Raw genomic sequence first — 14,248 nt, forward strand, 5'->3', positions numbered from 1 at the left:
ACCCGACCCCATTTTCCTCTTCATGATATTAAGTCCCGTGGCTATATCATTCCTTTCCACTGCTCATCTCAGTTTCCAGCCTTAGGTCTGAGGTGTCTTACCTTTGCAAGGTGTGTGAGTTACCCCTGCTTTGTCTCTTTGTTTAGTGGACGTGTTCATTGGGCAGCTCATACCATCGTCAGGCTCAGCATTTTTTTGTAATGAGGTGGCATTTATTTCCTACGCATCTTTCATTAGAAAGAATTTTTAACCTGATGACGTTAGGAGCCCTCAGCGGCGGGTCGTTTGACAATTGAGAGGGGGCCGACATCTCAGGGTGGCCTTGGAAGATGCCAAGATGTGGGACAGTAAACACGTCGCCGCCCCATAGGAACAAGCAGGGTGGCCTGGTTTTAATCAGCCAGCTAGTTCTGCCCAGACTGCACTCAGTGCAGCTCATTTCTCCCAACAGGCCAATGATTCAAGAGAAGATTAAAGTTCTGGGTGAAGCTGGGCTTTCGGAGACCAATTTTTCAGATCTGACAGAAGCCACTGATTACTTCTGCAAGGTAACACCAGCACATGGCTCCGTTGCCATGTGCAGAGGGTCTGCCGAGCCCTTGGGTTCCGTGTGGGAAGGTGTGACTCACTCCTCAGGGCCTCCCCCAATCCAGGAGACAGCACAACAGGCCTGCGGCGGTTCTCAGTCCTCCAATCCACACGTGCATTGCTGTGTGTGGAAATGATGGCATCAGCTCTCCTATTGCTGCCATCCCCTTGTAGAGTCTCATAAAACCAGGGCTTCAGAATGCTGCTGCCTCTCCCATTGGGCCGTTAGAAACTGACAGAAAACTCCCCATGGTAACCATTGAATTGTTGTGAAAAAGTGCGTAGCAACATACAAAGGGCTACCGTAGGGACACGTTCCCCAGTGCAGAATGGCGAGTGTTTAAAGTAGGCTGTTGCTTTTACATAATGTGTTTTTCCGTCTGTCGTTTTATTTCATTTCAAAGTCTTCCCCATTTTATAGAGAGGTAAACTGAGATAAGGTGTCCGTGGGCAGTGTGAACAGTTAATGTGCTTGGCTACTAATTGAAAGGTTGGAGGTTGGAGTCTACCCAGAGGCACCTCAGAAGAAAGGCCTGGCAGTCTTCTTCTGAAAAATCAGCCGTTGATAACCCTATGGAGTGCTGTTCCATGCCGACACACATGGAGTCGCTATAAGTCAGAGTCGACTCCATGGTAACTGTTTTTGTTTTGGGGCGGGGGGGGGCGGCGGATTTAAACTGAGACATGACAGGGCATTAAGACTTGCCCAGAGTCACAAGTCGTGTGACGCCAGCCCCAGGGAGAAGGCTTCCTGTCTCAGCCCAGCAGTCTTTCTGGGACGTTAAAACCAAACTCATTGCTGTCGAGTTGATTCTGACTCGTAGCGACCCTGTAAGACAGAGTAGAACTTCCCCATAGGGTTTCCAAGGAGTGGCTGGTGGATTTGAACTCCTGACTTTTTGGTTAGCAGCTGAGCTCTAAGCTACTGCACCGCCAGGGTTCTTCTGGGACATCAGCCTCTATTATAAAGGGGAGAGAGAGGCTGGTAGTCATCCTTCCAGGACCAGGTGGACTTGTCAGAGGTGCTGGGAGGAAGGCCTGTTTCCTCTGGAGAGGACCATCCTGGGCCCACCAAGCCTCGGCATGCCAGCCCAATTGCAGCCACTGCCTTTTTCTCCTGCATTTCGAGGAATGTGATGGAGAAGAATAAGAGACTCAAAGGCTTTCTAGCTCTGGTGGTTGGCAAAGAAGGTAAAAACTCGAGAGGCAGTGCCTCCTAGAGGAAGACTTGTGAGTGAAGCATCTTAACTAGAGATCTTGGCCTGGAAACCAAGGGGCCATCTCTTCCCCGGGAGTTGCTAAGGATGCAACCTTGAACTAAACCAGCAAAACCTTGTAGGTGACACTAAGACATAAGAGTTTGAGGATTGACTTGACCTGTCGTTTACTTAGGAAATATTTTCTTCCTGATGTAACTTACAGGGGTAAATCATGCTCGAAGCTCATATATTTAAAATTTAGAGTATAAATTATTATCTTTTTAGGTGCAAATGATTAGTAAGCCAATTTTAAAACATTTTTAAGCTTTCAAAGAACTCTAATTCAGCTGAATGGTAAATACGTTTGCATCTCCTGGGCTGTTATATGCCCTTTGAGAAGAAAGAGCCTTATCTTTAAAGGATTTTCTCATTTAAACTCACTTATTCATGCTGGCCTTTCCCTCAGTTACTCTGAATTAGTTAAGAATTTCTGCCTCAAGCACAAGTGCAATATAACATAAATGGGGTTCATCAATATTTATTTCTATTGATAACCACATGAATTCATTTTTTACTGAGATAGGGCTGAAAATTTTATCAACTTTTAGAGGAAGAAAATGTTGCCTCCTATCTAGGGGATAAATAAAGTGCTCAGCTGCTAACCAGAAGGTCAGTGGTTCAAACTCACCAGCTGCTCCACGAGAAAAAGATATGGCAGTCTGCTTCCTTAAAGATATACAGCCTTGGACAAAGTCGTAGAAGCTTCATAGACACATCCAAACTCCCTGAGGGACTGAGTTACTGGGCTGAGAGCTGGGGACCAAGGTCTCGGGGGACATCTAGCTCAATTGGCATGACATAGTTTATAAAGAAAACATTCTACATCTTACTTTGGCAAGTAGCATCTGGGGTCTTAAAAGCTTGTGAGTGGCCATCTAAGATACATCTACTGCTCCTACCCCATTTGGAGCAAAGGAGAATGAAGAAAACCAAAGACACAAGGGAAAGATGAGCCCAAAGGACTAATGGACCACAACTATCTAGCCTCCACCAGACTGAGCCCAGAAGAACTAGATGGTGCCTGGCTACCACCACCAACTGCTCTGACAGAGATCACAATAGAGGATCCTGCACAGAGCTGGAGAAAAATGTAGAACAAAATTCAAACCAAAAAAAAAAGACCAGATTTTCTGGTTTGACTTAGGAGAAGCTTCAAGAGTATGGCCCCCAACACCCTTTTAACTCAGTGTTGAAGTCACTCCTGAAGTTTACCCTTCAACCGAAGATTAAACAGGCCTATAAAACAAACAATAACACACATAATTCAACCATGTACATGACACTAAATGGACACACCAGCGCAAAAGCAAAGACGAGAAGACAGGAAGGGACAGGAAAACTGGACAAATGGAAATGGGGAGCCTGAGGTCGAGAAGGGGAGAGTGTTGATACATCATGGGGTTGACAACCAGTGTCACAAAACAATTTGTGTATTGTTTAATGAGGAACTAATTTGCTCTGTAAACTTTCATCCAAAGCACAATAAAATAAATAATAAGATACACAGTCTTAGAAACCCTGTGGGGCAGTCCTACTCTGTCCTGTAGGGTTGCTAAGAGTTGGAATCGACTCGATGGCAGTGCGTTTGGTTTGGTTTTTATATAGGGAATAAATGCAAAAGAGGTTATGTCTCACTCAGATAGCCTGCCTTCTGAGAGAGGAAATGAAATATTAATCTGATCTTGCAGTTTGCTTTCAGTTAATTATGCCTGCTCCAAGTGAGCGTACAGCATTGCCGTCACCATAATCGAGTGCACATTAACAGTGATTTCTAGCTGGAACAGGCTGCCTTGTGGGGCAGCATTTCCTTGACATTGCAGTTGTTCCAATGGAGTCCAATGAGGATACCCTGGAGGAGGACTTGTGGATGCGTAAGGGGCTGACCTTGATCTTTTAATATCATTTCTGCTCTGAAAGGCTGGGATCCAGAGAGACTGGGGACTGTAGGGCCTAGGTTAATTGAATAATCTGGAGTTCTTCCATTGACATGCTCCATGATCAGTTTCCAAGGAATTTCACTTCACTAGTGTGGAGGGATTATGTTAAGGAGTAGGAAGGAAATAGTGGCCACCTGTGACCTGAAAAGTGAGCCCCAGTGGTGCAGCAGTTAATCGCTAACCGAAAGGTTGGCAGTTCGAACCCACCCAGTGGCTCTTCAGAAGAAAGACCTGGCGATCTGCTCCCATGGGGCAGTTCTGCTCTGTCCTGTAGGGTCGCTCTGAGTCAGAATCAACTCAGAGGCCCCTAACAACAAGAGGAACTGAAAAGACAGGGAAGCAGCTTTAGACTCGATGAGGGAGACACCAGGGCAAAAACCAAACCACTTGCTATCAAGTCAATTCCAACTCATAACGACCCCGTAGGATAGACTAGAACTGCCCCATAGGGTTTCCAAGGCTGTAAATCTTTCCAGGAGTCATAAACGCTAACAAGCGGCCATCTAAGATGCATCCGTTGGTCTCAACCCACCTGGAGCAAGGAAGAATGACACAAGGTAATTATGAGCCAAAGTGACTGAAAGAGCCACATAAACCAGAGACTACATCAGCCTGAGACCAGAAGAACTAGATGATGCTGGGCCATAACCAATGACTGCCCTGACAGGGAACACAACAGAGAACCCCTAAGGGAGCAGGAGAGCAATGGGATGCAGACCCCAATTTCTCATAAAAAGACCAGACTTAATGGTCAGACGGGGACTAGAAGGACCCTGGAGGCCATGGTCCCCAGACCTTCTGCTAGCCCAGGATAGGAACCGTTCCCAAAGCCAACTCTTCAGACAGGAATTGGACTGGAATATAGGATGGAAAATGATACTGGTGAAGAACGAGCTTATTGGATCAAGTAGATGCATGAGACTATGTTGGCATCTCCTGTCTGGAGGGGAGATGAGAGGGCAGAGGGGGCCAGAAGCTGCATGAACGGACACGAGGAGAGAGAGTGGAGGGAAGGACTGTGCTATTTCATTAGGGCGAGAGCAATTAGGAGTGTATAGCAAGGTGTATGTAAATTTTAATATGAGAGACTGACCTGATTTGTAAACTTTCACTTAAAGCACAATAAAAATTAATTTAAAAAAAAAAAGCTTTCCAGGGGCAGACTGCCACATCTTTCACCCACAGGCATGGTTTCAACAGTACACCATTGTCAAAAATGCACAGATGCAGGTGGCATTTTAACATAATCAGGAACAAGTGCAGATATCTACTTCTCAGTGTGTTAAGTATGTGTATGTTATATTAGTCACTCTGTAAATTAGGTGTAAACCGTGGCCCAACACACAAATTTGGGAGTCAAATTACAGTTTAACTAACCCCTTGGTGGAGAAAGGCTTGGGAGGAAGTGAGATCGTGGGAGCTATTTCAGTATTGAAATATTATTTTGAAAAGCTAGGTGAGAGGGAACATTTCCAACATAAATTATAATGTGAGAGCAGATTCTTCGTTGCTCTTGCCACAATTTCTTTTTTCCCTAACCCAGTGAGCATCAGAGAAGATAGGTTGTGAGACTCTAGCCTTGAGCATTGTGCTCTTTTCAATAGCTATCTATATGGGATCAAATTGACAACAGCAACTCGAAAGGTTAAAGAAGAAACTTACGGACAGTGAGCTCGTGTTAATGATGGAGAAATAATTCAGAAAAGGAGGGTGAGATTGGTTGTACAACTTTCAGGAATGTAATCAGTGTCACTGAATCGTACCTGTAGAAATTGTTGAATTGGTGTATGTTTTGCTGTGTACAATTTCAACAACAACAAGAGGTCAGACTAAAGTAGTAAGGCTGTGTGGTGATAAGTGGTGAGCTGAGGGCATCTGCACTCACCACCATGCAGAGCCCTGAGCACGTAAAACGCGCCGTCCCTTGCTCGGTATTCTCTCAGCAGCCACAGGGGAGGAGAGTTGGGGGAGGCATTTAAACCTGGGTCCTTTCTTTTATTTTTCCTTTTCTTTCTCTGATGAAGGACCCAAAGCAGCAGAAGATCTATGACCTATTCCAGAAGTCCTTTGAGGAGGAAGACAGAAGCGATATGGAGCTCCTGGAGGCACTGGAGTCCTTTGACACGGGAAGTGCTTCAGGACCATCTGGAAGCAGTTCTCAGGACATGGGAGATACCCCGGATGAGAGTACACTCACAGCCAGTCCACCTAAGAAAAGGAGATTTGAATTTTTTGATAACTGGGATAGCTTTACCTCTCCCCTGTAAGAAGATCAAAAAAAGACTTTTAAAAATCATGGAATTCTTGAAAATAAAATAAGGCATTTTGTTTTTCAAGCCTATGTTCGTTCCTCTTGTCATTGACAGTGCCTTGTTCTGTCTCCATGCTCAAAAGGTTGACAGGCAAGTGTCACCATTTCATTTCCCATGTCTCTGTGGGCTTGCTTGAGTCTTAGTTAACCTTAGCTTTTCTGACTAAGACGTGGAGACAGTGATAATTCAAGTTAAGTAAGGAAACTACTTTGTCCTATAGGGTTGCTGTGAGTCTGAATTGACTCAGCGCCACCGGGTTTGGTTTGCAATATAACCCCCAAAGTCTGAATTTTTAAAATGTATTTATTCAACAAATATTTATAGAGCACCTACTGTGTACCAGGCACTGTTCTAGGTGCTGGTGGTAATTAACATAACAATAGAAAAGTGCCCGCCTTTGAGGAGCTTATTGTACAATGGGAGAGACGTAGTTATCAGTCCTATGGAGAAAAAGAAAGTAAGGTAAAGGTTAGGGCAGGGGTTGCCAAACTTTTTCTGTAAATAGTCAAATAGTAAATATTTTTGGCTTTATGGACAGTTTGTGTTGGAACTACTCAGCTCTGCAATTGTAGAACGAAAACAACCATAGATAATGTGTAAACAGTGAGCCTGGCTGCTTTCCCATAAAACCTTAATGAGCCCTCACCAGGGACCCGTGGAACTGCAGCACAGCTCCAGAGACTTCTGCTTGCCTGCTGCTCATTCAGCCCCCATCAGGGTAGCAAGAGAAGTTTGGGTGCAGCTTTTCCAAGGGCTCTGCTGGGCTTTGGTCAAGTTCTTTCATCCCTTAGTATCTCATTCTTGACTTCTGTTAACAGTTTCCCCTTGGTCCAAGGATGTGGCTGGAATACAGTGATGATACAGGTGGAAGTGCTTTCAAAGAAAGACACACACAGACGCCAGACTGCCCATTGTTGCCAGGGAGCATCACTGACCATTGTTAAATTAGTAAGTCCCTGCTATAGTCACCTCGGTGCCTGCTGCACAGGGTGTCACTTGGAGGGCTTGCCCTTGTACCCTGGCATTTGACACTTATATCTGAAACCATTGTTTCTCTGTGGTCTTCAGGGGTGGATTATCCAATAGGTAAAGTAAGCATAGTGCTTACTTTGCTTACCAGATTATCTGTTCCACGTGATGTGGTAAAACCCACGTGAAATTGTTCACTACAGATGAGTAAGTAAGCACAAGGAAGCCCATGCTTACCTTGTTTACTGGGTCACCTGCCCCTGTTAGGGATTGTAAATTTGAAAAGAGGCTTTGATTCTGCAGGAAGGTTCTGTGGGGTTGGGAGAGAGACAGATGCCACCGTACTTAGCAGCAGAATCTTTGATATGGTGTAAAAAATGTGAAATTGTTCACAACAGATGATTTGGTAAGCAAGGTCAGCACCATAATTACCTCGTCTATTAGATAATCCACCTCTGGTGCTCTTAGTAGGTATGTCGTGCCAAGCCTCCATGTGAGGCCTCTAGTTGAACCTCTGTTTGAGCTGCTTTGGAGAAAAACTCCCCTTATTTTTCGATAAGCCCCTGAGGTCCCCCAAAACAAATTTTACTTATACCACATAGCCCATATATTTTAAGTTGTTAGCTGCCGTCAGGTCAGCCCCTGACTCAGGGCAACCCCGTGCGCAATGGAACAAAATGCTGCCTGGTCCTGCACCATCCCCATGATCTGTTGCTAACTGGACCGTGGTGATCCACAGGGTTTTAAGCTAGACCGTCCCAGTGTACCTCTGAAATGTGGTCAGAGCCCTCCAGCCATTGCTCTGTGATTCAGTAGAAGATGCTTGGATTTATTCAAAGAGACAGTGAATATACCTTTAGGTTTAAGGAAGGATTTCCACACTAACTCATTTTCCTCCTTCACTTTGCAACTCAGTCCAGGCTCCTGGTACCATATTTTCTGGAACAAAATCGGGGCCCATCTCATCCCACTCCTGTCCCTGCCACCAGTTGTGTCCTTAAAGGATTTCACTAAAAGTCCTCCCAGCTCTGCTTATCTCTGCCTCTCCTCGCCAGGGTCATTTAGTGGTATCTCATTTCCAAAGCGACCCTGGTTCATTTCTGCCCTTAGGGCTGGCGTCAGGAAGCCTCCTTCGGGAGGCAGCAAGGGATCCTGTTAGTCTTCAGCCAGTCGTGCTTGAATTAATCATAGATCATAGCTTTTCCTTCTTGGCTTCAGATGAGCCTTTTCTAGGTCAGTGGGAAAGTGGAGAGATAGAGGAAGAGGCACTACCTCACGCTGTCAGCTCTTGGCTTTTGTCTTGTCTGTATTGGATTCTTGTCTGTTGGAACCTTGATGCTTGTTGAAGCTCTTTTTAGGTGAAATTTAAACTGCAAAAGGGGTAAAAGAAATCTAACCTTATATTTTATCCCATCTACTCACTTTCCACCAAGTTCAGAATTACCAGCTTAATAAGTGGCTTGAAAGTTCCAAGGGGCTAATTGGAGCAGGCTCTCAGCCCTGTGTTTTGTTTTGGATGTGTGTTTTCCTGTGGGGTCTCAGCAAAGAACATGGATTTCTAATCATAGCAGAGAGCCTTGAGCAGCCTTTGAGACCCAGTCGTTGGGTATTAGGTCCGCCAACAGTTGCTTGATTTTGCAACACAGTCCGTCCACATTTTTCCCCCATTCAGCAGACCTTATTGAGTACCAGGGACTCTTCCTTGTTTTTGTTTGGGTGTTTTTTCCTTCCTTATTTTTTTAACTTTTTTGTTGGGGAGCAAAATATACTGCAGAGCTCATAAAACACATTTGCAGCTTAACAAAATATATTTTTTAAAAACCACGTAACCATGACCTTGAGGTTAGGAATATAATATCTTCTAGAAGCTTTATTGTTTTGCCTTTCATGTTTAGATCTATAATCTGCCTGGAGTTTATTTTTGTCCATGGTGTGAGGTAGGGTCAAGGTTAATTGTTTCCATACTGGTATGCAGTAATTCCAGTGCCACTTACTGAAAAGACGGTCTGTCCTTTCACCCACTGCTCTGCAATGCCTATATTTTGTTTAATCAATATTTAAATTTGGTGTAAATATCAGCTAATATAGAAGTGTATAAAGTAAAAAAAAAAAAAAAAAGGTCCATTATTCTTCTCCCTCCCATTCTTAGCCCTACTTCCTGGAAATAATAATATAAACAATATTGGATGTAGCAATTTGTAATTGATTTCTTGTGCATAAAAATGTATGTAAATACACATATAATTTGTTTACAAAAATTATATCAAAGCCTTCACAGACAATGACTCATTTCACATAACCTATTTAGCTATGTTTTCATATTGATCTACCTTATCCTCTTTAAGAGTTGCCTCATGTAATGGATTGAAAATGTGTATTGGAATCCTAACCCCTATACCTATTCATGGAATCCCATTTGAGAATAGGTTTTTCTTTGTTAGGTTAATGAGGCCATATCTGTGTAGGGTGTGTCTTGAACCTAATGATTTTTGAGATATAAAAAGCAGAATAGACCCAAAGCAGAAGCAAGCGCAAATGAGATAAAGATAGATGCCACATGGAGATTGGGAACTGAGGACCACTGGGGTTGGAGAGGATGAGGCAAGGATTTACCCCCAAAGTGGACAGAGAGAACCTTGGTCTAGAGCCAGTACCCTGAACTGGGACTTCTAGGAGCCCTGGTGATGCAATGATTAAGCACTTTGCTGCTAAGTGAAAGGTCAGCATTTCAAAACCATCAGCTACTCCTAGGGGAAGAAAGACCTGGTAATTTGCCCCTATAAAGATTACAGCCTAGAAAACCCTATGGGGCAGTTCTACTCTGTCACATGGGGTCACTGTGAGTCGAAACTGACAGTACCTAACAACAATATCCTCCCAAACTGTAAGAAAATTAACTTCCGTCCTTTAAAACCGCCCACTTGGGGTATTTCTGTTAGAGCAGCACTAGGAAGCTAAGACTTAGTAACTACGCCCATCCCAATGACACGTTGCCTGCTTAAGTACTCTGTGAAATACCTGTTATTTATTTATTTTTTTTAACTTTTGAAAAGTAAATTTGAGGAGAGAAGGGAGGGAGGAAAGCATAGGTGTGTCTGAATGGATTTCACACACCCTGGTTCTTTGTAGGTCTGCAGGACTTGGCCTTGTCTAGCCTCACCCTCCTCTTGCTGAGTCTGCTCTTTCCTGTGGAGTCTGGCCCACAGGGCTCTTGACAACGATGGGTTGGCTTCGCTTTAGTCTGGGCTAACAGGCTCTTCACAGAGTGAAGGAACCACACAGAGCCTGAGATAAATCCGTCTTCTGTCCAGCAGGAGATGAGCTTGGGATGATGCCTGCACCTCAGATTCCTTTCAAGAGTAAAATGTTCCATATGCCCTGAGAGAACTGCTTTGACTCAACACCTAAAAGAGCTCTTCTCTGGAGGCGACTCTTAACTTACTTATTTTTCCAAAGGTGAACAAATGAGTTTTGAGTGCTTCAGAAGAGCAGAGGTGACTCAGCAGAGGTTTTACTGGGACTCTTATGGGGACATGTTATGTGTAAAGTTCTCTACACCTGATGGTCCTCTAATGGGGATGGAGATTTATTAGCCCATAGATAAGATGAATTGAGATTTTATGAGAGGCACAATTCTCCAAAGTCACTTAGAGCTGATTACATGAGAGTGCTATTTGTACAAGCTCCAGCTTGCTGTTTAAAGAGAATTGTTTAGTTCTGACAAAATTGCTCTGCACGTGAACAATTTCCTATTATGGAGTGCCTCGTTTTCAGCCACTCTTTTGCCTTCTTACTCATGCATTCCGTCTTCTCTTGCTGTCTCTCCCTCAAACCCTCTGAAGGCCAGAGACATAGGCTCAGCTGGGCATGATGAGGGTACAGGGGTTGGGATAGAGGTGCAGGGATTGGGGTGGGGGAGGTGGTAGATTTGCTAAATAATCATCTGAATTAGACTTCAGAGCCAGAGGAAAGCCTTGCCTGGACTGCCCCAGCACAAGGCTGGACACATTTATCCAGTCACCCAGGTCAACTGGCCACATTCCTGCTTGGCCTCAAGGCACAGGCTGGAACAGGAAGACCATAGTAAGCCCTAGTTCCTCAATGCTCCTCCCATTAATCCCATTTGTTTGCACCAATAAGAATATGTTTTATAGTTTTCTGGAGACAGGGCATAGATTAGTGGAGAGGTTTCTAGACATCATCCCCAAAACACAGTGTATTTCCCTCCTCGGGGAGAAGGGACCTCTCCCTGTGGCCCCTTGCCATTTTTCTACCCCTGGAGCCTGTGGTAGAACCAAGAGACCTGAGCACATCCCGCTCTCCTTGTGGCCTCAGGATGGCATTCCTGCAGCTGTAGCCATGACAGTAGGTGCCCAAGCTAAGGGGATTAAGGAGAAAATGAAATGGGCAGATTTTTTTCCTTCTAAATATTATTTGTTAACGATTGTCGAGAATATACACAGCAAAACATACACCAATTCAACAGTTCCTACATGTACCATTTAGTGACATTGATTACATTCTTTGAGTTGTGCAACCATTCTCACCCTCCTTTTCTGAGTTGTTCTTCCCCAATTAACATAAACTCACTGCCCCCTAAGGTTGCTGTCTAATCTTTTGAGTTGCTGTTGTCAATTTGATCCCATATAGATTCTTAAAAAAAGCACAATGCTCAAGGCAGGGTGATGGGCAGATTTTTAAGGCAAAGTGGAAAACAAATCTGCAGTAGTTCCTTAAGTATGACCACAGAGGATATAGGATTAAAACTGTATGGAGAGACATTGAAATCAGGTATCATCATCATCGTCTCAACAATATAAATAACCACTACTTATGAATGCCCCCTAGGCACTTCATGAAAGTTATTTCATCCTCCCAAAAACCTTATAAAGTGGCTGGTACACTCATTTTGGAGCTAAGGAAGCTGATTTGGGGACTTGAAACTTGTTATATTGTAGAAAGAGCACTGGTCTTGAAGCTACTGGCTGTGTGACCTTGGGCAAATCTCATTTTCCAGTATGGGCTAGATGATCTCTAAGATAAATAACTGCCATTGAGTCGACTCTGATGGATAGCAACCTAAAGCATGGGAGAACAAAATGTTGCCTGGTCCTGTGTCATCTTCACAACTGCCAACTGTTCTAGTCCATTGTTGAGGCTATTGTGTCGGTTCATCTCACCAAGGGCCTCCCTCACCCTCCCTGGCCCTCTACTTCACCAAATGTGATGTCCACCTCCAGTGATTGATCCTTCCTGATGACGTGTCCAAAGCAAATGAGCCGGATAATGTGGTTTATTGTGATCCATAAGGTTGTCATTGGCTAATTTTTGGAAGTAGATTGCCAGGCCCTTCTTCCTAGCCTGCCTTAGTCTGGAAGCTCCGCTGTCCACCGTGGGTGACCCTGCTAGTATTTGAAATACTGGTGGCATAGCTTCTAGCATCACAGCAACATGTAAGCCACCACAGTCCAACAAACTGACAGATGAGTGGTGGGATGATCTCTAAAGCCTTTTCTAGTTCTCACATAAGTGTGGATTGACCTTGTTAGACAGAGAAACTAAGACATATCATGCCCTTTATAAACCCATTTCCATTATATCATGCAAGGTCAACCAAACCAAAACCAAACTGTTGCCGTCAAGTTGATACTGACTCAAAGCGACTCTATAGGACAGAGTGGAACTGCTCCATTGAGTGTCCTAGGCTGTAATCTTTACTGCCACTACTCATCTGTCAGTCTGTCGAACATATCCTGAAGTACAGTGTTTTCAGTGATAATATCCATAACACGAGTATTTTTCAAATTTATGCACCAACCACTAATGCCAAAGATGAAGAAGTTGAAGATTTTTACCAACTTCTGCAATGTGAAATTGATCAAACATGTAATCAAGATGCATTGGTAATCACTGGTGGTTGGAATGTGAAAGTCAGAAACAAAGAAGGATCAGTAGTAGAAAATATGGCTTTGGTGATAGAAAAGACACCGGAGATTACATGATAGAATTTGGCAAGACCAACGACTGATTCATTGCAAATACCATTTTTCAACAACATAAACGGTCACTATACATGTGTACCTCACTGGATGGAAAACACAGGAATCAAACTGACTACAAAAGAGACAGCCGAGAAGCTCAATATCATCAGTCAGAACAAGGCCAGAGGCCGACTGCGGAACAGACCATCAATTGCTCACATGCAAGTTCAAGTTAAAGCTGAAGAATATTAAAACAAGTCCACAAGAACTAAAGTGTGACCTTGAGTATATCCCACCTGAATTTAGAGACCATCTCAAGAATAGATTTGACACATTGAACACTAAGCACTGAAGACCAGACGAGTTGTAGGATGACATGGACATCATACACAAAGAAAGCAAAAGGTCATTAAAAGACAGGAAAGAAAGAAATGACTGAAATGGATGTCAGAAGAGACTCTGAAACTTGCTCTTGAACATAGAGTAGCTAAAGCGAATGGAAGAAATGATGAAGTAAAAGAGCTGAACAGGTGATTTCAGAGGGCAGTACGAGAAGACAAAGTATTATTATAACATGTTCAAAGACTTGGAGTTAGAAAACCAAAAGGGAAGAACATGCTCAGCATTTCTCAAGCTGAGAGAACTGAAGAAAAAAATTCAGGCCTCGAGTTGCAATTTTGAAGGATTCTATGGGGGAAAATATTGAAAGACACAGGAAGCATCAAAAGAAGTTGGAAGGAACACACAGAATCACTCTAGCAAAAAGAATTGGTCGATATTCAACCATTTCAGGAGGTAAGCATATGATCAAGAATCAATGGTACTGAAGGAAGAAATCCAAGCTGCACTGAAGGCATTGGCAAAAAACAAGGCTCCAGGAATTGACAGAAAACGAATTGAGATGTTTAAGCACACAGATGCAACACTGGAAAGTGCTCGCTCGTCTATCCCAAGAAATTTGGAAGATAGCTACCATGTCTCTCTGTCCACTTCTCTCTTTTATATCTCAAAAGAGGTTGGCTTAAAACACAATCTAATCTCGTAGATTGAGTCCTGCCTTATTAACATAACTGCCACTAATCCCACCTCATTAACATCATAGAGGTAGGATTTACAACACATAGGAGAATCACATTAGATGACAAAATGGTGGACAATCACACAATACTGGGAATTATAGCATAGCCAAGTTGACAGACATT

General features: G+C 43.6%; 1 protein-coding gene across 3 annotated transcripts in view; it reads left to right on the forward strand.

Moving 5' to 3' along the window:
* Positions 1 to 6,127, forward strand: part of SMARCAL1 (SWI/SNF related, matrix associated, actin dependent regulator of chromatin, subfamily a like 1) — a 56,387-nt gene extending 50,260 nt beyond the window's left edge. For all 3 annotated transcript variants that reach the window (XM_049888116.1, XM_049888115.1, XM_049888117.1), the window contains 2 exons: positions 452 to 548; positions 5,809 to 6,127. In XM_049888116.1, the coding sequence (XP_049744073.1) occupies positions 452 to 548; positions 5,809 to 6,051 (340 nt within the window). In that variant the 3' untranslated portion in view covers positions 6,052 to 6,127. The remainder of the gene's footprint in view (positions 1 to 451; positions 549 to 5,808) is intronic.
* The last annotated feature ends 8,121 nt before the right edge of the window (positions 6,128 to 14,248 follow it).

This window comes from Elephas maximus, chromosome 6, assembly GCF_024166365.1.
Source record: "Elephas maximus indicus isolate mEleMax1 chromosome 6, mEleMax1 primary haplotype, whole genome shotgun sequence".
In the NCBI taxonomy this organism is placed as follows: domain Eukaryota; kingdom Metazoa; phylum Chordata; class Mammalia; order Proboscidea; family Elephantidae; genus Elephas; species Elephas maximus.